This window comes from Labrus bergylta, chromosome 23 (assembly GCF_963930695.1).
Source record: "Labrus bergylta chromosome 23, fLabBer1.1, whole genome shotgun sequence".
Classification (NCBI taxonomy): domain Eukaryota; kingdom Metazoa; phylum Chordata; class Actinopteri; order Labriformes; family Labridae; genus Labrus; species Labrus bergylta.
Window position 1 is genome coordinate 8,932,467 of NC_089217.1, and position 23,268 is coordinate 8,955,734.

A 23,268-nucleotide genomic window follows, 5' to 3' on the forward strand; every position below is an offset into this window, starting at 1 on the left:
ACACCCTTCCCATTGTCCCAAACACACGCCACAACACATAATAACCCACCAGTATTTCCTCAATTCCACTCTATTGATGCACTCACACCTACCTATTAGTTGCCAATTTTTTTGATGATTTTTTTCTGACTAAGCTGACAAAGTGTGTTCTACATGTAACTCAGTCTGTGTAAGTCCTGTGTATCCTGGCTGCAGGAGCGGTTGAGTCATCATGTTGGCTCTGACAGGTGTCCTGATGATAATGGAGTCGTCAAGTGTGTACGTGTGTCTGTATATGTGTTTTTGCCAGCCAGTGTGAGTTGCTCTGATTTAACTCAAGAAAAGTATAATTGTGTTTTTATTTTGAAATGAAACTGTACAGTCCACCATGGAGAAAAATGCACCAGCCACCACTGCATTTGACAGATGATTGCATTGATACTTCGGGAATTTGGACTTCGTTTTCCTCACAAGCAAAGGGTGTGTCGTCGATGGGGATGACACACAGTTTGCATTGTTCCTTAATCTATGTCATTTTGGATTTGTTTGTCTTGTGAAGAGTTGTGGAGCAAAGTGTGTGTCTGCATGAATCCTGCGCAATTATGTACTAACCAGCAAGTTAATGCCACTTTAAGGCCTCAGAAATATCAGACAAATTACACAGATTATGATAACAATAAGAATAGAAATTCAGCACATACACGTTGCCTGCAGGAAACATTCACTGAAGCAGGTATTTGATTCATATCAAAGGGTTATTTTTTCTTGAACAGGCATGGCCAGAGCTTTTACTACAGCTGACAAAGATACACAGACTGAGGAGAATAAAATGAGGTTTGGAACTTGGTCGGAGTCACAACACGACATTATCTGGAAAGTGACAAAGTGCTTGTAGTTTAAACAGGGCATGTTGAAGGGAGTGGTAGTGCTATATGCTCAGATCAGAGCCCACCTGGACACTGATGAGAGGACTCTGAGGAAGATGACACTGCACGCATCTGTTCCTCATTATTTATTTGTCTGCCATTTTTTATATTGTCTGCTTCTTTCAGTGTCTTATTTCTGGTTATTCCACCTCCCTATTTTTGTCCATCAGTCTCTCTTCTCTGTATTTTGACCCTCTTTTTCTGCATATTCTCTGCCCCAGCAGGATCTCATTACTTAATTGCTGATCTACTGATGAAAACATGCACACTCTTTGTCTTTCTAGCATGCTTTTCTTTTTCTTTCTTCCGCTCTTCCGCCTCTGTTGTCAATATTCAAAGTTATAGGACAGAAGATGATGCAACAAAATATCTTGAATGACTTTAGGATCATTTTTTTTCCCCCAAATTGTGCTGCTTAGATTCTGTGCTTCAACACGGTATGGGACAACTTGGCCTCGTGTGAGTGCACCCTAGATCTGCAGATTATAGAGTCCCATTATTGTGGTCGTTGTAGTCAAGAGAGTGAAGATAAATTAGAGAAAGGCTCCACATCCTTTTGATATACTTAGTGTTTAAAATATCAAATATTTTATACATTTAGTTAATAGAAAGTTCATCTTCGGTAAAGTCCTCAAATGTCTCGTTCTTCTCTTTTGAGACGGTAATGAACAGAGGCCCTCTGTCAAAGGGACAGTTTTATTGGTGGAAACACAGTTTTTATTGAACCCCTCAAATTCCTTCTGCTTCATGGTCCAAGGCCTCTATTGTTTAGGAAACACTGCATTGAACTTCGGTCTCAGGTTAAACATTTAAAAAAAAAAAACTCAAGTTATTTGGCGGCCTGTTTCTCTAAGCTGATCCACATTTTCTCAGATCAACATTTGTCGGCATGACGCCTTGATGAAGGAATTAGCCTACTTTGTAATTATTGGGTGCTAGCTGCGGCACAGTGGACTTTTTGTCATGTTAAGCCGAGAGAGAACTGTAAACTTCTGCTTCAAGTCAGCTAAAGTCAGCGAGACATGTTGCAGTATAACGCTGATCTGCGTTGATCACCAATATAGCTGCTCTCCAAGCCAAGTGTTCTCAAACTAAAATAAAAAAGGAAGAGATCAGGAGTGAAACGTTTTAAATCAATTCAGCTCAGGGGGAATAAGTGAATATAATAATGCACTCTTAAGAATTTGACTTTAGCAGTAAGGAAGGCAAAGAGATACAATAATTTTTTTTTTAGTTTGACTCAGTATGTTTGCATATTTAAAAAAAAAATATATATGAGTGTTAGCTGCTCCAGAAAGCTTTAAAAGAAGCACTTGTTGCTGCAGAAGCACAAGTGGAATCATCGGCGTAGACAATTTTAGAATCCTTGCATTCTCAAAGACTGCTTTTTTTTTTTTTTTTTTTACGTTCATCTTAGTAACTCATTATTTTTCCTTCAGCCAAACATCGGCCGTTTAGGAATCCCTCACGGACCCTCTGGAGAAAAGGTGGCTGTGGTCGCCGTCGACGACTGCGATATCTCCATGGCGATCCGCTTCGGAAAGCAGATTGGCAACTACTCGTGTGCCGCCCAGGGAACCCAGACTGGACAGAAGAAGTATGTTTGTGTCTTCCTCTTTCACTCATCTTTACCCTCTCTCTTTAGGTTTTACTCTCTGTGGTTTACATTTAATCCAACCAAAGCTGGAGGTATGAAGACAATCTGCGTGTAGAGAAAAGAACGCATGTTTTCCTCTGAAGAATCAAGTGAAGCAACATGTATTTCTGATTAGGATTGCAGCTGATCTCATCTGGACAAACCTATGTCTCCAATGGATCCCATAAACTCTTTGTACCCTTAGGACTGAAGCTAGTCAGACTAACTTGTTAATTTTGTTTCCTCCTTCTGCCAGCAATTAACATTATTTACCACAGACTACAAACATATTATCTTCCATCTACTTGTCTTTATGTCGTTCATTGTTGTGTATATCCTTGAGGTTTTGATGCTGACATAACCTCATACAGCCAACAGGTCATCTCCACACAGGCTTTATCTGGCTAACGGTGTGTTTACCACACACTTATTAGTTAGATTTTATTGCATCAGGTTTTTTTTTTTTTTTAGAGAAAGCATGCTGAGACACATTTGTGCAGAGGGTGGGGACAGAGGGCGAAGGAGAACACTTCAAAGAGGAGTTAATGAGGTTACATTCCTCGAGAAACTTGTTGCACAGGACACAGAAGCTGAGTAGTGTGTAGAGGATGTATGAACTGTTTCAAGCTGGAGTTTTTTTTTTTTTTTTTTTTAACAAATATGAATTTGACTTTTGGGTTATGCGAGGCAAACTAGCAAGTTAACTGTCATTGTAGAGAATGTCTTAGCATGATTGTGACTGGGACTGAAGCACAGTGTGGAAAGAATTAAAAGAAAGTGTCGTCAGGAAATGAAGCTAGAAAGGGATGACTGATTGAAGGTTTGAAACACACAAGTCATCCATTCATCATGCTTTATCAGTAACCAGTCAAACATCTTGATGTATTTCTTTTTAGCAATATACTGTAGTAGCCATATATAAGCCAGTTTATCACTCTTTCACTTGCCATGCTGCAGGGATTTCCGTTTTTCAGTTGCTTCCAGAATCTTCCCATAAGCTCCACATGCTCCTGGCAAAGCCACAGTGTTCGTTCTGTATGCACCAAACGTGTACATTCAGTGGTTTGGTCAAGCGGGAGTTGTTTTGTGCTGCGCTGCGTGGAAATCTTTTAAAGCCTCCCTTTTTCTTTGATGTCGAGCGGTTTTTGAAGCTCAGGGTGTAAGCAGCTTCCTACATGACCCAGTATTTGAGACCTGACGTGTCATGGTGATGCTCGCAGCTAGCCTTGTGACTGCTTAAAACACCCGGACACAATAACCTTATTTCAGAAAAGTCAATCACGCTAAAGGCTGAGGCTTTACCTCAGTTGCCCCTTGTGGTGTGAACTGGGTTCATGATCAGGGTGTCACTGACAAAAGCAATTACTCCCACTTATGTAAGTGTGAAATGGTAAATGGACTTGAGCTTGTATAGCGCTTCTTTAGTCTTCTGCCTGCCCAAAGCACTTTTACACTGCAGGTCACATCTACCCATTCACACACTGATGGCAACAGTTGCTATGTAAAGTGAGCATCAGCAGTAACTTATCATGTTCTTACACCGCCGCAGCAGAGGGCTCAAATTGGGGTTAATCATCTTGCCCAAGGACACATCGGACATGTGGAGTAGGGGCTGAGGGAGACGACCGACTCTTCCAACTGAGCCACAGCCGCCCCACAATATAAATATATAAAGTGTAAAGAGCATGTTTTTTTTTTTAACATTTGGATTTTGCTCTGATCCATTTTTCTGTGTTTTTGCTGACAGGTCACTGGACTTGACAGGACCCCTGCTGTTAGGTGGAGTTCCCAACCTACCCGAGGACTTCCCCGTCAGGAACAGAGACTTTATGGGCTGCATGAGAAACCTCAGCATCGACAGCAAACCCATTGACATGGCTAGCTACATCGCTAACAATGGCACCACAGCAGGTTAGAACTCATTCAAAGTCCATGCTAACTCTTGTCGGGTTAAACTAAAGACATGAAGGGGTGCTACTTTAAAATTATTTTAAGAACCAGAGGTGCAGCAGTGAAGGAGACAGACAGAAACAAATGTTATTCGATTTTTCTGTCTTTCAATACTTCAGTGAACAGTTCGATAAAGGTTCATACAGACATTTGTTGATATTTTTTTTTTTTTGTTTCCCATGTCAGGCTGTCCGGCAAAGACAAACTTTTGCACTAACGACGTCTGTCAGAATGGAGGAGTGTGTGTCAATAAGTGGAACACCTACAGCTGCGACTGCCCGACTGGTTATGGAGGCAAGAACTGTGAACAAGGTAAGAAGGGGGGGGGGGGGGGGTTTTCTTCCAAAAATTCATTATGACTCATGCATCAGTCACATCAAAGCCTCTGCTCCCTTATGAAAGACACTAAACATGGCCAGAGGTCTGATGATTTCAATATGACTCACCTATAATACAATACCACAAAACCAGGCAGGCAGAAAGACAGGGAGATATAGACATATACAAATGGATGGATAGATAGATGGATGGATGGATGGATGGATGGATGGATGGATAGATAGAGCACTACAGTTGCAAGAATTACCATTTTCACTCCATACCCACCTCATTTATCTCTATTGTCAGGAGAGAACATTGGTCTCCTGCTTCAGGGCAAGTTTACAAACAATGTGTGGGAGGTATGAATACCTCTCCTCTTGCTTTCTTGTCAAGGAGTTAGCGGCCCAGCCCGGTGCCGCTCCGGTATCCAGTGTCTGAACTGGGCCTGGATCACAGCAAGTTGGAGGCAGAGTTTTGGCTGCCCTGTTTTCTAGTTGACATATTTGGTTGGAGGCGTCCTACACCGAGCTGCCACATAAGAAACAAGATACTTGATACTGTGTATGTTACACCATGAAAGGAAAAAAAAAAAAAAGAGTATAAAGTTTCCTACTCAGTCATGGGGAATTTATCTAAATTTAGTACCCATCTAATTCTAATGCTGAAATAAGTAATAAGAAGCTCTGACACTTGTCTGTTTTACTTTCTCTTTTACTTAACTGAAGAGGATAATTGTGCGGGACAGGTGATGATGTGATGTAGGCCAACTATGAATTCTCTTTGTATCAAACATAGAACTCCGATATCTCCTGGATGTGTACGGGAAAGGCTGTCGGAGAATCACACTGATCTTCCACTAACAAAATATCACACAGATGACTCCCTGGAACCTTTTTTGCCCACAGCCACATTCTTATGCTTTTCTCCCTCTCTTGTCCAGTAATGCCATCCCCTCAGTTCTTTGACGGCCAAGCCCTGATCTCCTGGAGCGACACGGACATTACTGTTGCAATTCCCTGGTACATCGGCCTCATGTTCCGAACAAGGCAGCCAGCCGGAACCTTGATGCAAGCCAATGCTGGACTGTCATCCACTATTACTCTTATGGTAAGATACAGTGTGAAGTAAACTTGTTTATTAAAGGTTAGTTATACATTCTTAGATTCGTGTATCACTTTCTCAGTTATACAATTTAAATGTGAGCCTTGTCATTGGTTTTTCATCCTCAGGTGAGTGAGCAGCAGGTACGCATGGAGGTGATGCTGAGACAGCAGCTAGTGGCCTCGCTAGGCTTCCCCCAAGTTAGGGTCAATGACGGCGAGTGGCACCACTTGCTGGTTGAACTGCGAAGCATTAAAGACGGCAAGGACATCAAATACATGGCTACTGTGTTCCTGGACTACGGCATGTACCAGGTAAAAGGAACTTATATCACGCAGACAGGTGTGGGATCATTTCTTTTTGAAAATGCTCTAACTCAGTTTCCGTTTTTTTTTTGTTTTTTTTGAAGCAGAAGTCAGTGGAAATTGGTAATGACCTCCCAGGGTTAAAGCTGCAAACCCTTCACATAGGAGGTTTGCCTGGAAAGGGAAACCACGTCAACAAAGGATTTGTTGGCTGCATACAGGTTTGGGAAACTTTCACTTTCTTTGTTTTGCCGACTGGTTTCCCCTTCATTCTTGTCCGATGTCTTCTACCTCACCATCGATGTGTGCTCTCCGTCTAGGGTGTGCGCATGGGTGAGACGTCCACCAATGTGGCCAACGTGAACATGGCTCGAGGCTTGAAGATCCGCGTCGAAGAGGGCTGCGACCTGGCCGACCCCTGCGATTCCAACATCTGCCCCGAGAACAGCCACTGCAGCGACGACTGGAGCACACACACCTGCGTCTGCGACCCAGGTAACGCGCACTTTCCTCCAACGCGTGCACTTAAAAGTAGCTCCTGGTGAGCGAAGTGTCATTCCTCTCTCTGTTCTGCAGGCTTCTTTGGAAAGGAGTGCACGGATGCCTGCCAGCTCAACCCTTGTGAGCACATTTCCACCTGCACCCGCAAACCGAGCTCTTCCCATGGCTACACCTGCGAATGTGGACAGAACTACTATGGACAGTACTGTGAAAACAAGTAATGGTCCCCCTCCTCTTGCTGAATTATGATTTTTTTTTTTTTGTGTGTGTAAAAGGAGCATTTATCTTTAAGTGCATTTTAGGAAAGTAAGTTGTGAAAACCAAGCAAGTGGAAAAATGAAAGGTGAAATTAGGAAGTCCATAATATATAAAGCAGGAGGTGATGTGTTGTTTTGCACTGGCAGCATTGTCTAAAACCTCCCAGGAATAAGCAAGCCTTGATTGAGAAGTCAGTCTTCCCCCTGACCCCTATGATATGCATCACTTCCTGTCTTGAACAGGATGTGGGATTCCCCCCCCGCCCCCCGCCACGCCACGCCTGACTGCTTCTCCAAACATGTTTTGTCACTGCTGCCCTTATACTGCCTCTCATCGGATCAGCAGATCGCATCTCTCAAGAGACAAAGACTGTTTATATATGTCTGTAGTATGAATAATTTAAACATGATTTCACTGATTTGAAAATATAGAGGAAGTTTATGCTGGATGAAAGGGCACAAAAGACTGCAATTTTGAGATGGATCTAACCTAGCCAAGTTGAAAGCGTTTTGTTCAAGCTGATTTAAAGTTCGTTCCGTGGCACTTCTCTTTCGTTCCAAAAAAAAAAAACGTTTTGAAAATCAGTACTTACCTAAACACCATCTTTTTTTCGTCTTTCTTTTTATCCCATGGTTATCAAATAATGGGAAAATATTTGATTTGGTTGATATTAGAATACAAGTTCATGACTAGAAAGAGCAAAGAATATATATATACTGTTAAAGTCCCCATGAACAACACATTGGAAAGTTGTTATGGGAAACTTTAAAGTATGTACAACAGTGTGTACAGGAAATGGCAAATGTTAACCCAATATATGGTATCAACCAAACATTAAGCAAAACATCAAACATTTTAACTGCTACATGTCCAAATGTGTCTTCTAGCTTGTCATTAAGACACACTGAGACGTGCTTAAGACGTACAATTTGGTGAAGAGCAGTTAGTGTGCAGAGGCGTTTAGATCTTTTTATTAGAGGTGTAAATGATTGCTTGAGAGAGTTTATTTATCCACCAAAACGTCCAGGTCAGATGCCTCTTCATTACTCTCTGATGAGACATTTGCTTTATGAAACAAAGGAGAATCTTATTGGGAAGTTGTCTTTAGGTTTGAGCCTGAGAGGGATTTTCACATTGTCATCTGATGATATATTGTTTTTAATGTGTCTCTTTCTTTCATGTCAGAGTGGAGAGGCCATGTCCTCAGGGCTGGTGGGGCAGTCCTGTGTGTGGACCTTGTAACTGTGACACCAGCAGAGGATTCCACAAAGACTGCAACAAGACCAGTGGAGAGTGTCGCTGCAAGGTACATGATTTGACATTTCACCCCTTTGTGAAGGAAAAAAAAAAAAAGAGAGAGCTTTTTCAAACTCACCTTCTTTTTTGTTACCACAGATGTAAAGAACATTGTTTAAATCAGCACTGTGCCTGTGCTATTTTGCCAGCAAGAGAATATTACATTTAACAAATGAAACTACACAACATGCATCTATGAATTGAAATGAATGAAAAAAAGTCACTTAATTGAATATACTGCTGGAATGTGGGGTTTTCTGTTTCCCCTTTTTTTTACCAAATCATGGTACATCCTGCTGTTTGTCAATCTATCAATATATTTCCCTCTTCCTGCAGGAGAACCACTATCAGCCAGAAGGTGAAGACACATGCTACCCATGCGAGTGTTTCTCTATTGGCTCTGAATCCAGAACATGCGATCCAACCTCGGGGCAGTGCCCCTGCAAAGGCGGAGTTATCGGTCGCCAGTGTAACCTCTGTGATAACCCCTTTGCTGAAGTCACACCCACCGGATGTGAGGGTATGTGAACCTCCAATGTTTTTGTCATGACGTGTATTGTATTGTATTGTACATGTATTAAAATGTGATCTCCCCGGATTTTAAGATTTTAAAAAATGTAAGATGATCAAAATAAATACTTGAGATGATTAAAAGCTCAAACAAAATCCCTGAAGGCTGAAATAATGAAAGAAAACTTTCAACTTTTTCCTCTAGATGTGTAAATACTTAAACGATCTGTGCAAGAGATATCGTTTTGAAAAATAATGTGACATTTGAATGTCGAACATTCAAGTTCACAGAGTGAACTCCGGATGTCAAAGTAGACAAATAGTGTCACTCACATCTCCCTGGTGTTGCACTTGCCCTTACTCCACATCTTTGTCGCCGGCCAGTCAAGCAGCAGAGGCAAGTCTGGCTAGTGGGCTAACTTGGCAGAGAGTCTGCATATAAACAATACAGCAGAGATGAATAGAAGACAAAGCCACAAAGTCCTGGTTGACACAATACCAAGCTAATCCAAGTCCCACAACGTGTTTGGACTTGTAATTGATCTAAATCCTTTAATGTTAATGATAACTACACTTCTTTTCAAAAAAAAAAAAAAGAAGATTCCCTGTATTCTTTGTTGGCCAGTTTAAGTTCATGTGGCATTCTGAAAACGATATTAAGCTTATTTGATGATTCAAAAATGATTTAGAAAGCCACATGTGTTGTGAATGGAGTGTGTTAAGTCAGGATTTAACTTGAAACATTTCTTAAAATGGTATTTCTTTCCTCCACAGTGGTGTACGAGGGCTGTCCCAAGGCATTCGACTCAGGCATCTGGTGGCCCAAGACCAAATTTGGACTCCCTGCAGCCATGAACTGTCCCAAAGGATCCATAGGTGAGTGCTTTTAAACTCCATCAGATACACCAGAGTAATATAAGTCATTAGTTAGCTCTGTGATTTCGAAGATGCTTTTGAAAAATGGAGAGAGGTTAGAGTACAAACCGGTTTCAAGACCGACGCAGAGCTGGCTAAACACTGCAGCTTCAAGAAAAAGCTCTTTGTATTTGTTCCACCTTTACGATAGCAGCATGCTATACCTTTAAAGTGAGCTTGCTCTATGCAGGTTTTTCTTAATGACAGTAATTAGACATTGTGATTGGACCGTTAATCCAAAAGAGCTTCTCATTGGCCAATCATGTACAAGCCTGTCTCCACATTGTCTTTCCTGAGTCCATAAGGAGCTGACAGTAAAACATGTCCTCCAGTGATGCGTGGGTGTGTGTTCTTTTAAAAAAAAGACGGACAGTTGAGGTGAACTCAAGACTCCGGATGACTGACCTGTTACCAGTAAAGCTTTGTGACTGTGCCGGTTACCCCTTTAGTTACTGCAGTTACCATGGGGACCCCTTTTGTTTGCTTCCCCAGACTCATTGGGGGGATTTATATGCATCCATTGCTTTTACACCCCCTCACTGAGTTTTAACTGGGAAGTTGTATCATGTGAAGAGAGTTTAGACGACTAAGTCTTATCTGAAAACTTTCTGACATGTTTGTGTCTAGATTATATTATTGATCTGGGGAATTCTCTCATGTGTGCCCTCGCTCTTGCTCTCTTTGAGTCTGCATCAATAATTGTATTTTTAAAAAATAAATAATTTGATGTTTGACGCAGGTACTTCAAACGTGTCTGTGATACAAAAAATGTTGTATTTGTATTTCATAGGTACCGCCATCCGCCACTGCAGCAATGAAAAGGGCTGGTTGTCCCCTGAACTCTTCAACTGCACCACTATCACCTTCTCCCATCTCATGAAACTGGTCAGTACAAGACAAGAATTTTCTGTTTTTGTGTGAGTGTTACTGTTTCAGCCTAGAATGTCTCAGTCCATCCACCCATCCATCCATTCTCATTTCTTCCAGAACGAATACCTGCATCGCAACACCTCCAGGATGGACAGTGAGCACTCCAAGAACATTGCGCATTTGCTCTACGGCGCCACCAATAACACCGAGCATTACTACGGCAACGACGTGAAGACGGCCGCCCAACTTTTGAACCGGGTGCTGCAGTACGAGAGCCGGCAGTCGGGGTTCAAACTCACTGCCATGAGGGATGCAGAGTTCAATGAGGTAAGAAAAAAACAGGACACAAACATAATGTACAGATCCACTTGATTATCTTGGCTGTCCTGGATTGAATTACACTTCTATATGTGAATTGAAATTCCTAAAGCCTTAGACATTCACTCTTTTGCACTGCACACTGCCCTCTCCTGGTGAACTAGCAACCTGATCCATCACTTATTTAATAGTGTCTTTGCAATGAATATGCATGGTGTGCATTAAATATGATAAAAAATAATGTGCATTTATATGTCTTAAAATCCTTCATCTGTGTAATTTGTTACCTCTTTCCAGAACGTGGTGCGAGCAGGTAGCGCCTTGCTGGACCCTGACAACAAGGATCACTGGGAGTTCATGCAGAAGACTGAAGGTGGCACAGCTCACCTGCTGCGTAACTTCGAGGACTATGCCAACACCTTGGCGCAGAACGTTAGGAAAACCTACCTGAAACCCTTCACCATCGTTACAGAAAACATGAGTGAGTGAAAAAGCTGTAGTCACACTGTTTGTAACAAAGACACATGATTACACCTGTCCTGACTTTCTCACCCTTTTTCCTCTTTCCCTTTTTTTCCCCCCGTCCATTTATTGCTTTGCTGCTATGTAGTTCTTACCGTGGACTACTTGGATGTGTTGGACCCTGAGAGGGCGACTTTACCTCGATTTCCCGAAATCCAGGAACCCTATTCTAGAGAACTTGGGTCCTCCATCCACTTCCCCCAGTTCAATCTCTACAGTCAGGGCCACAGAGGTAGAAACGCTGATGCAACAAGAACCCTGAAATGTGTTGTTTTTTGATATCATGCTACAAAATGAAGTAAGTGTAAACTCTATTGCTATCCCCTCTCAGCAGAGCCAACCCTCGCCCCTCCAACTCAGACCGATTCCCCACAGGAGGAACACACAGTGTCGGATAGGAAACGGAGACATCTGGATCCAGCTGTCCCTTTGCCGGTTGCTGTGGTGATAGTGTACAAATCACTGGGGAAGCTCCTACCAGAGAGATACGACCCTGATCGCAGAAGTCTGAGGTAGATGACTGACTACAAGTGAAGGCTCACTAGCTACTTAACTGCCATATTCTAGATTCTTGGTCTGCTGGGAACAACATAGAAGTTGTGAAAATGGAATTTCAAGATATGACTAATGTCAGATCACCTCAATTAAATGATGAAAACAAGACCTGTTGGTTATTTTTGCATCTAGGTTGATAATTCATGCATGTTCTTATGTCCCCCCAGGCTCCCCAACCGCCCCGTTATCAACACAGCCATCGTCAGTGCCACGGTGCACAGCGAGGGTCCTCCTATTCCTCCTGTCCTGGAACCCCCGGTCACCTTAGAGTACACCTTGCTTGTGGAAGAGGAGAGAACAAAACCTGTCTGCGTTTTCTGGAACCACTCCATAGCGTGAGTTTCATTGAAAACACCCAAAAAAGGCACACAAGTATGACTCCTTTCGAAGACAGTGCACGGTCTTAAATGATGAATCTGTTGTTTTTTTGTGTCCGTTGGTGTGTTTAGGATCGGAGGAACAGGCGGCTGGTCCTCTAAAGGTTGCGAGGTGCTCAACAGGAACAACAGCCACATTAGTTGTCAGTGTAACCACATGACCAGCTTTGCTGTCCTCATGGATATTTCCAAAAGAGAGGTATTGTTGAAAAGATGACTCATATTAACTTCTCGTTCTTTGCCTTATGATGATGTCTTTTTTTGATGCCTTCCTTCTCCTTTTCTTTTTTTTCTTTTTACAGAATGGCGATGTTCTGCCCCTGAAGATCGTCACCTACACTACGTTGTCAGTCTCCCTCTTCCTCCTCCTGCTCACCTTCATCTTGTTGTGCCTCTTGCGGCGGCTCTGCTCCAACCTGCACGCAATCCACAGGAACCTGGTGGCAGCGCTGTTCTTCTCTGAACTCGTGTTCCTCCTTGGCATCAATCAGACTGAGAAACCGGTACGTTCATTTCTATATGTAACAGGGAATGATGTGCAGGTATGCATGCTTTCTATCTGCGACATGCTCCAATTATATACAGCTTTTAGCTAATGTTTCAATAGTAAATTCCCCCATATATCATGTTACATTGCTTTATATTTCAATCGTGCGAAAAGATTGTAACAAATGACCTACCCCCTATTCTTGGTTGCTATGACAGCCTGTAGACTAGTCTTTATGAAAAAGGAAAAACTAGGATGTTCCTAACCTCCTTTCATTTTTTTCTTCTAGTCGGCTAATTCTATTGATAGCTTAGAAATATGGAGTCTGCTTAATTCAACAAATGTCCAGCCTCCACAGGTTCTGTTTTTGTGTCTGGTAAAGCCCTTAAGGAATGTGCCAATGCCTGGATAAAACTTTGGTCTACAGGGGGGGTTAGCTTCCCTGCTGACGCACATGAATAGCAAGCAAGCTAACCGTTAGCAAGGGCTGACTTACCGACTTGGCGTTTGCAGTGTTGTTGCTGTTCAAGGTAAACAGCATTTCAACAATAAAGAAATGTACATATTATTATGGATAACATGGACATTATTATTATTATACATTCATACATTTCTAATTGAGTTTGGAGTTGGGTAGTTCACACGCATGCTACTGTATAGACAAACAGAAAAAGGATCAAAAGGTGTGGGAATTCCTTAAAGGCTGCTGACACAGACACAGACTCAGACTCAGACTCACGCACACACACACACACACACACACACACACACACACACACACAATCACACATACATCTTCAGTAGCAGAGACATGCTGTGACTGGTACCTGTCTCCAGAAGCAGGTCTCAGGTTAGAGGCACTGACAACGATTTCCCAAGACCCTTCTTAGTTAGCATTATGCTCAAACTTATAAATTTCTGTCAAACAGAGAAACTCCTGAATCTGTTCATTGACTGATAATCCTGTTTTTTTTTGTCTTTGTTTGGGGCTTTTTAAGCTTTCAATACAAATAGAAACACATTTGACCCTGTAGGAGGGGTCAGACAGGTCAAAGTATTTAACCTGCCAGATAAGACTTGGATGTTTATGGCGCACCAGGTCATATTTCATATCGCTTCTTTAAAAAAAAAAAAAAAAAAAAAATCAAAGTTAGCGTTGTTGCTCATGGGTTCCAGCTGCATTTTTCTCTTCTGATTTGGGGCACTCGTCGGCATTCTCCAAAAGAGAATGAGGGCTAAATGCTAATCCTGGTGCACACCGCATGCTGAGTGTGTTGAATTGAACAACAGTACATTTTATAGCTAACAAGCGCTACTATCGTTTGTTAATGGGAACATGTGTTTTTTTTCCCCTTCATTCATAATTAACTGTGTAACTTCAAAATGAATGTGTCAGCTCCGGGAAAAGAAAGGAAATGTTAAAAAAAAAAAAAAAAAAACAGAATTTAAGCTTTTTTTTTTAAAGAAATAAGCTTTAACTTTTATTCCCTCCACGTCTGGGTAAATCACAAGTTCTCTCATCCCAAATATGTATACAAATGAAAGAAAAGTATGGAGCCCCTGAAGTCCCAAAAAGTAAAAAGAAATATCGTGTGCCCACAATATCATTATTTTGCGCCCACAAGATTTTTTCTTTTTAACTTTTTGGGACTTCAGGGGCTCCGTGGAAGTGACCTTTTGTGAAATTAAGTTTTTTTGAAGTTGTACTTTGCCAACAACAAAACTTGGGCCAAAATATCAGGATAAAAACGTTCGAACATGTACTGATGTTGGGACTACGCGTGCTTTGACTGGAATAGTTTCGCGATATAGGTAAAAGCTGAGTCTGCAGAAAGATTTCTTTTCAAAAGCAGGAGAGAGTCTAAAGTGTTTGTTTTGCCAACGTCTCTGAATATAAAGGTGCATGTTTGTGTGTGTGTGTGTGTGTGTGTGTGTTGTGTGTCGCTGCAAGTGTGTCAGAGCTGTGGAATGCTGCTCGAGTCAGCCCAGGGCAACCTGCAGGATGATTTATAGCCTTGTCAAAGTAGTGTCTCTCTGATCTCAACAACAATACACACCACAACTTAACATACAGTAACTGCTGGGATATTCCCCCTGACACATTGCATTCCTCTGATACAGCAGCACACAGGGAACATGAGGAGGGTGGGAGGGGGGATGAGATTAAGAAATGTTTGGATAGGTTGAACATCACTTGGTTTACATCAACTGGTAACATGTTTTTAAAAGACTTTGAGGTTACTACCATCAGGTATGCAAATATCACTAAACGTAATTTTCAATCTTTTTTTAAAATGTTGTAAACTGCACTTGGATGAATGACAAGGGAAAGCAGGAAAGATAAAAAAAAACATCTGAAAAATAAAGCTCTCGTGAATAATTTATCTGAGTTCCATTTCAATGTGGACCAATCCTTACTGATTCCATCCCTGCGTCTTTTCTCTTCCTCTCTTCACTGTAGTTTGTATGTTCAGTGATAGCCATCCTCCTCCAGTACTTTTACCTGTGCACCTTTGCCTGGATGTTCGTGGAAGGGCTCCACATATACCGCATGCTGACCGAGCTGCGGAACATCAACCACGGCCACATGAGGTTCTACTACGCCATAGGCTGGGGTATACCAGCTGTGATTACAGGTAAGACACTAAAAACAGTGGAAACATACACACACACATACATACGAGCACAGGGACACAGCAATGTAACCTCTCACGCTGTCAGTCAGGATTCAGGCTCTGACTTGTCTTTTCTGGATAGATTAGATATTTCACCTCATAGGGAAAGTATTGAACATGACAATAAATGTGTGTGTGTGTTGTGTTTGAAGGTCTGGCAGTTGGTCTTGACCCTGAGGGTTATAGGAACCCAGATTTCTGCTGGCTCTCCATCCATGACCATCTCATCTGGAGCTTCGCAGGACCGATCTTTGTAGTTGTACTGGTATGTACGTTAACAATTTAAAGCACACTTTAGTCCCTCCGTTGTAGATAATCACAATGATGAAGAGTGTGAAAATGAAATACGCCGCAACGTAATCATTTGAAATGTACGAGAGTCAATTCATTTCTCCTTCTTCCTGCCTCTCTGAAAAGGTCAACATAGTGATTTTCATCCTGGCTGCAAAGGCCTCATGTGGTCAGAGGCAGAAGGCTGTGGAGAGGTCAGGAGCAATGTAAGTCTTTTTTTTTTATTATGATTTCATATCAGGCACAAAATCTCAAATTCTGATAAAGTACACGTATAACTTTGTGGTCTCGTTAAAGAAGCTGCACATTTTCCTTCCTCAGTCCGGCACTCCGAATGGCCTTCATCCTTCTGGTACTCATCTGTGCGACCTGGCTGCTTGGCCTACTGGCGGTCAACAGTGACGTAATGACCTTCCACTATTTGTTAGCTGTTTTCAGCTGTCTGCAGGTAACTCATCGTTCATTGTTTAAACCAGGGCATCACTGTCTTTACTGCCACTATCTGATCATTTTACAATTTGATAATGACAATAAAGGCTTCCTATTCTATTCTACGCACGCTTGTTTATCACCATCTCTTTTACTCTTTGCTCATGTCACAGGGAGTCTTCATCTTCTTCTTCCATGTGATCTTCAACAAAGAGGTAAGGAAGAACCTCAAGAACTTCTTCACAGGGAAGAAGAGCATACCAGACGAGTCCAGCACCACGAGAGCATCTCTGCTCACAGTGAGTAATTACATCAGAATATGTCCCCGGGTTTAGTCCTGACATTTCTGCATTCTTTTTTTTTAATCAATCATGAAAAACATTTAGATTTAACATTTTGTTGTTGTTATCCGTCCCTGCCTTTTTCCCCCTCTTCCCTGGTCCTTCTGCAGCGCTCTCTCAACTGCAACAACACGTACACAGAGGACGGGGCGTTGTACCGCTCAGGCATCGGAGAGTCCACTGTCTCCCTCGACAGCACACTCAGGTCAGCCAAGAGCCGCAGCAGCTACCTGGCATTCACACTCAGGTACAACACGCTGACTGACTGCATGGCTGCTTCTACTACATTTCTGCATGACAAAGTGTCTGGATGTCTGCACCTGTGTTTAGTGTCCACTTCCTTTTCTTCGGTCTTCCTCTGTTCTGCGGGTGCATCAAATGTCTCACACATACTAACACATCCAAAAAGCCCTTGTCTTTCTTTTTACAAACACACACACACACACACATACAGCTTCACAGTATCCTTTCATGATTTATTGCAGGAGGCAATAAGTTCCGTTCTATTTGGAGGCTTTGTTTTACTTTTCTTATGTACATGCATGCTGCATTAAAAAAAATATCTGGATTATTCAGGGCATGGCGCATGGCTTCATGGCTAAGACACCACACAACAAAACTGCAGAAAAAGATGAAGCTTTCAAATAAATGTCAATACTGTGTAGTTTTCAATTCATATGTTAATGTTAATTTTGAAGTATTACATAAAAAGCTGCATTGCCTTTGGAAAAAATGAGTGAAAACACGTTTCCTAAATAAGTTTGAAAGTTGTGAACATTCATCTCGTCCTTTGCTGCAGAGGCGTTTGCAGAGGGGTGGCCAGGGGTGGCATGACCCACCTTAGAGATGTGATTGGCCACCCTAAGGGCCACCCCAAAAAGCCTAGCTTGGCTATTCGCTCTGTGAGAGGCGGGGCTTATGCTAAAACCAACTATTAGGGGTTTTTTCTTGCTGCAAGTAGTTTTCTTTCCATATCAATGTAGCATATTTTCTTTGTGTTTTTTTTTTTTGTGTCAGGATTAAAAAATAGGAAGTTACTGTAGACAGTGCAGGAGTTTGTATGCATGTTTGAAGAACTTTAAATTGTTTCTTCGAACGTAAAACTTATTTTTGTCTCGTTAAAAAATGAAGCTTATGTTGCCATTATCTCATGATATAAAGCAGAAATGATTTGTGAGGTTAGAATGGATGGAAATGTTCAATGGAAACATAGGTTAAGTAATTTAAGCCATCCAAAAATAGGTGAAGCTGAGGGGTTTTTTTTCCAGCGTGTGTTAATCTACCGCGCTGAAGAATAAGCATGTGGAACTCGAGCACCTGGACAAGTGTATGCACAGTTTTTCTCCGATAAAGATGACATATTGAAGATATATGTCTGCCAGGATTTATCTCAGGATAACCTTTCCAGTGTACCATGTACAGCTGTGTGTGTTTGAGTGTCTAACACGTATACGTTTTCATTTTAGTGGTGTGGTGTTACATATAGCTGGTACTTTAAAGGAGTTTTTGAGAAACAAGATGATGCCTGACTGTATGCCTCTGCTTGTAAAGCTGTCATTTAGGTAATGTGAGTTGACATTAGGGTCATTGAGAGCAACATGGCCAGGGGGGCGGGGGGGGGGGGGACAGAATGAAGCACAAGCAGCGGGAAGTTAGAGGATTAGATTCCCCCCGGAATTAAAGGCGACAGGTGGAGAGGAAAAGAAAGAGAAGATTTAACCATCGGCTTTGATTTGTTGGAGTGAATATTAATGGCAATTTTTAGTTTTTTACAATCAGCTCTTCGGTTTCCATCAACATTGTACTTCTCCTCTTTGCCTTTTCTTAACCCCCCCCCCTCCTTCTACCTTTTCTTTCTCCTTTCTTGTCCTCCTCTCCCTCCCTTCTTCTTATATCTATTTTCATCTCTGAAGGGAGGAGTCTGGTCAGAAGCCCAGTGTCTCCTCAGGAACAGCTAAAGGACACACAGACATGGATGGACCTCTGTTCCACAGAAAGGGCACCAAAGGAGATGGTAATTTGTTCCCATGTCTTTCTTGACTTATTAGATCATGTGTGTTAGGGCTAAATCATTTGCTTGCTTATCCAAATGCAAGCCTCAGTGTGTTTTAGAGGTTCATCTTTCTACCTCTTTCCCTTCCCTCCTTGTCCCTGTCAGACTCTGACTCTGACAGCGAGCTGTCAGTGGATGAACACAGCTCCTCCTATGCCTCCTCACACTCTTCTGACAGCGAGGATGTTGACATGGATGTCAAGCCCAAGTGGAACAACGAGAGACAGCCAATTCACAGCACACCTAAAGGTAAGAGCGCTTCTAATGAAGAGAACACATTTAAGGCACTTGTTCGTAGGTTTATCAAAGTAAAGTTGTCACATTTGTTTGAAAGCTTTATTTCACTTTTATATTCATATTTTATGAATCATCAAGCACTTAAATTATTTGGCATACACAACCAACAACAATGAGCACAGCCGGCTGGCCAGCTCATCCCCTTGGGTATACAATCTGTTTTTCTCACTACTTATTTGAACGTCACGTAAGCGTTCTTAGATCATGGTCATGCTGTGTAAATGTATATGCAATGTGAAGCTAAGACCAAACTACAGAGCGCTACCATTAGCCTGCTAACACAACAATGCAGCTCAAAACTAGGGCAATTTTGTCCGCTGCTTGCGCTTGGTGCTTAATTATGGTGTGTTCCAATTTGATGACTCCCTTGTGCAAACACGAGGGGAGAGGGGTTGGAGGTGTGTCGCCGTAGGAGAGCGGAGGCTTCAGTGGGGCGGAGGTGTCGCCAAAGAGCACTTTGTTTCGGTTTCGTGCTGGTGCTCAGGGGCGACATCTACTGGATCAAAAAGTTGCACGTTCTTCTTTTAAAGGACAATTGAGTCAATTTAAGAGGGAGGGAGAAATGGGAAGTTATCGTCCTGTGTTGTTTTTTGTTACCTTGTGTCCTTATATGTATAGAGTGTAACAGGGCGCTTTTTTGTGTACATTAGAACAGTGGTTCCCAACCTTTTTTCCTTGGAGCTTCCTTATTTGTATCAAAAAAAAATAAAAAAATAGCTGAGCATTCCCGGCCCCAGGTCCCACTGCGAAGAAAAGTTATACTTGAACAAACATTTCAATTGTTTTCATTGACTGAAACTGGATACTGAATATATTTGCCCTTACTTGCCCTCATTTGTACAAACTGAGCCCAGATGTGACACCAGTTCCTGGGAAAGCTCGTTTTCGCAGTTTTGCGGAAAAATTGATCCTTTTGCAACCCCACTACTAGTTTGCCACTGCACACTGGTCCTTTAAGGAAAGAATCTAATGACTCCACCCAGTGAGCAAGCTTTTTGCACCAGCACAGCAAGGAATGTAGATCACAGTGCCAGTAAAATGTCCTTACCAGAGGCACTTGAACATGTAAAATATAATGTATTGTAATATCAGAAACAATGGAGATCATGAGGCAGATTGGAATTTTGTTCTAATATTGCTGCTTTTTTATACCTGTCTCCTCTACCAGTGGATTCAGTATCCAATCATGTGAAGCCTTACTGGCCAACAGAGGCCACCACAGCCAGTGACAGTGAGGATCATGGTGGGGCCGAGAGGTTAAGGGTAGAGACCAAGGTGAATGTGGAGCTACATGCGGAGAGTAAGCTCAACCACATTGGGGAAAGAGAGAAGGAGACTCTCCAGGAAAGAGACAAACAAACAGCCGGTAATGTTAGAGACATAGCGCCCACTAGCCAGCCCAACAGCAACAGCACCCACCAACCAGAGCAAAGAAAAGGTATGTTTACAGAATTACCTTTGGTTAACAAAATGGACAGAAGTAATTGTGTGATTTACATTGGATTTCTGTGCATCTTAGGTATCTTAAAGAACAAGATCAGCTACCCTCCTCCACTGACCGACAAGAACATGAAGAACCGCCTGAGGGAGAAGCTGGGCGACTACAACACCCCGACTATTACCTCCCCTCCTCCTCCGAACAACAACCACACCTCTCCGTCACCTCCCTCCTCTCTCAACATCATGACCCCTTCATCCCAGCCTCCCGCTCTGGCCCTGAACGACGGCAGTCGCCCGAGCAACCACGACAACAGCGCCCCCGTCAAGCCACCCACGGGGACAAAGCCGCAGATTCCCACTGGGCCCCCGACGGCGGGCATCTACCGAGAGACCAACGGAGGGGTCGCAATGCATTTGAAGACAGAGGCACTAAATGGAGGCAACGAGTCTGACTCAGAGTAAGACGTTCTTCACAGAGTAATAGCATGTTAATAGCTTGTTAGCATTCTAAAACCCTCATCTTTCATCTATTTCTTCTGTTAACAGCGGCAGTAACGAGACTTCAATCTGACCCGCTAGGACAACGCAGATCAGCCCCGTCTTTGTGAGAGATGGAATGCAGAACCTGAATGCCTGACAGGTTTCTGCAGATGGTTTGAAATTTGGGAAAGGGGGGGGGGGGGGGGGGGAGTATTCTCCGAGTCAGTCAGTCAATCAATCCCTCCTTTAATGTTTCCTCTCTCAGGAGAGCAGTATTAATTTGCAGACTTTAAGACTGCCCAAGACAAGACAATGAACAGACAATGGAAAGATGTGAGAGAAATTAAAAGGGAAAGCTATGTTTGACTTTACTACGAGAGGATACAATGGAGCCATATGTGCCAAAAAGCCACTGTTGGAATGGAGACGAAGAGTCAGAAGATGAAAAAAAAGAACCCCGGGCCATGATGCACTACAAGGCACAAACTGTTGTTGATGCGTGGTGGTTATGTATGTGATGGCTCTTTACATTGACCTATCAACAAAGCCTGTGTGACGTAAATGGACAGCTTGTTTCTCCTGAATAAAGGCAGAAGTTTGTTTTCCTGTGCATGAACACGGAGTCAATCATGCACCAAGGCATTGTGCTGTCTGAAAAGATTTCAAGAACTACAAATCCCTCGATAGAAGAGTCAGACAAAATCGGATTCAGCCTGTTCTTGTTGATCTATTGCCATATCCAATGGGACTACGACACATCAAGGGCTCTTTTTCTTTCCCTTTTAACTCAAAGAAAGGCTTCCTCAGCCTCTCAATGCAGTGCATTTAGAGTGTAACGAATGAGTAGATGTTGTGAAATGTGAAAGGCAAATGATTTCTTTCTTTTTTTCGAGCCGCAGCAAGGACACTTTTTTTTTAAACGAAACAAATATTTTGACTGTAAATTGGAAACGCTTATCAATCGTACAAATCACTTGACTTGCTCGTAGTGTTGTAGTACTTGAAAGCAGTCTCAGATCTCAAGACCGGACTCGAGACCAATTTATGAAGTTCTCAGAGTCTAAATCATTTTTACTCAGTCTTGTCTTGGTTATGGACTAGGCTGACTCCAGATCTTAAATCAAGACCACCACTGTTCGGTTAGTTTTCCATGTCATTACTGTGATTAGAACAAAAAATGCCCCTTTCTAAGAGAAGGAATAACTTCCATTCATTAATAATTTAATTGTTATTCCCCTGGTTACAGCTGCAACCTTCCCGGTGTTACACTCCCAGTGCACACAAGATGATGATTTTCCAGTGATATTTAGGGTCTTGGTCTTGTCTCTGTCTCGCCATGCCTTGGTCTTGACTTGGTCTCAATCCCTAAATGTATCGGTCTTGTCTCGGTCTCTGAGCACTCTGGTCTCGGGTATGTCTTGGTCTTGACTACAACACTACTTGCTAGTTGAATCAGCTGACAACTGTCTCCACTGTGTGCCTTCAACCTAAGCCTTATACAGACACTCCCATAATGGATTCAAGACTTCAATATTCATGTTTAAAAGTAACCTAACATGTCGGAATAGTACACCCACACACTCTGAGACATTATTCTACTTTAAAAGCCTTTTGTTCCTCATTTGAGCACTATGAACCCTAAGCCTTCTTTCCTAGTGTCCATCCTGCCTTTGTGTCCAATACAACACACTCCTGGTTACCAAAGTCATGAAATACAGTGAATGTGCACACTGACTTCACTTTTCATTCTCTTCTGTTTGTTGAATTTTTAGTATTTAGGACACATGCTTTCTTTTCAGGTATCTGATGATGGATCACAGCTGATTAACATTTGAAGTCCAAACATGACAAAGATGGACCTTTTCAGAATAAATAAAGAGTCGTTATCTAATGCTGATTTTCTGAGTTCAAAAAATAAGAAATTATGCCAACTCTTGTGCATGTTGCAGCTAATATGAGGAAACTCAAATCTTGTTTACCACTCACTGAATGCCTTTTTATTATACTGTACGTGGTGTACAACCCCAGTGTTTAGCCCTCGTGTGATCAATGCTGTTTGTAAAATGTCCCCCTTTTTTTTTTTTTATTGATCTGAGACACTGGAAATGTTTTTGTAACATAATGTATATTTATTTTTTATGCTTTGAAGACACTGGAAAGTAAAGACTATTGTCTCTGTAAAATTAAAAGATGACATGAATGATTTTTAACCGTCTTGTTGCTGCTGTGTTTGTCACCCAGAAAAGGAAGTGAGGTGAATCCAAACATGCACACTTCTCCTGAAAATCAGGCATCAACTCCTCTTGTAGATCCAACCATTGATGAGTGATATAACCTATTTTTTATAGTTTAACACCCAAGAGATCCCTCTTCTGTAAAGTTTTGAAATTAGGCCCTTGATGGAAACTGTTGCCAACCTGGGGCCATATTCACAA

The 23,268-nt window shown here is 42.2% G+C and overlaps 1 protein-coding gene across 4 annotated transcripts in view; it reads left to right on the plus strand.

The window, feature by feature from the left end:
• The window catches only part of celsr1a (cadherin EGF LAG seven-pass G-type receptor 1a), a 69,302-nt gene extending 46,254 nt beyond the window's left edge, over positions 1-23,048 (plus strand). Inside the window, exons 7-36 of one of the 4 annotated variants that reach the window (XM_065951087.1) lie at positions 2,345-2,502; positions 4,289-4,452; positions 4,678-4,803; positions 5,753-5,919; positions 6,042-6,227; positions 6,326-6,439; positions 6,539-6,713; positions 6,795-6,936; positions 8,163-8,283; positions 8,610-8,793; positions 9,558-9,659; positions 10,489-10,583; positions 10,686-10,895; positions 11,184-11,367; positions 11,497-11,640; positions 11,740-11,920; positions 12,131-12,298; positions 12,413-12,539; positions 12,643-12,843; positions 15,289-15,463; positions 15,655-15,767; positions 15,920-15,999; positions 16,115-16,241; positions 16,396-16,521; positions 16,674-16,810; positions 18,477-18,577; positions 18,722-18,865; positions 20,082-20,351; positions 20,433-20,811; positions 20,900-23,048. In XM_065951087.1, coding sequence (XP_065807159.1) covers positions 2,345-2,502; positions 4,289-4,452; positions 4,678-4,803; positions 5,753-5,919; positions 6,042-6,227; positions 6,326-6,439; positions 6,539-6,713; positions 6,795-6,936; positions 8,163-8,283; positions 8,610-8,793; positions 9,558-9,659; positions 10,489-10,583; positions 10,686-10,895; positions 11,184-11,367; positions 11,497-11,640; positions 11,740-11,920; positions 12,131-12,298; positions 12,413-12,539; positions 12,643-12,843; positions 15,289-15,463; positions 15,655-15,767; positions 15,920-15,999; positions 16,115-16,241; positions 16,396-16,521; positions 16,674-16,810; positions 18,477-18,577; positions 18,722-18,865; positions 20,082-20,351; positions 20,433-20,811; positions 20,900-20,924 — 4,626 coding nt within the window. In that variant the 3' untranslated portion in view covers positions 20,925-23,048. The remainder of the gene's footprint in view (positions 1-2,344; positions 2,503-4,288; positions 4,453-4,677; positions 4,804-5,752; positions 5,920-6,041; positions 6,228-6,325; positions 6,440-6,538; positions 6,714-6,794; positions 6,937-8,162; positions 8,284-8,609; positions 8,794-9,557; positions 9,660-10,488; positions 10,584-10,685; positions 10,896-11,183; positions 11,368-11,496; positions 11,641-11,739; positions 11,921-12,130; positions 12,299-12,412; positions 12,540-12,642; positions 12,844-15,288; positions 15,464-15,654; positions 15,768-15,919; positions 16,000-16,114; positions 16,242-16,395; positions 16,522-16,673; positions 16,811-18,476; positions 18,578-18,721; positions 18,866-20,081; positions 20,352-20,432; positions 20,812-20,899) is intronic. The other 3 variants (XM_065951089.1, XM_065951088.1, XM_065951090.1) reach the window with 3 other exon arrangements.
• The last annotated feature ends 220 nt before the right edge of the window (positions 23,049-23,268 follow it).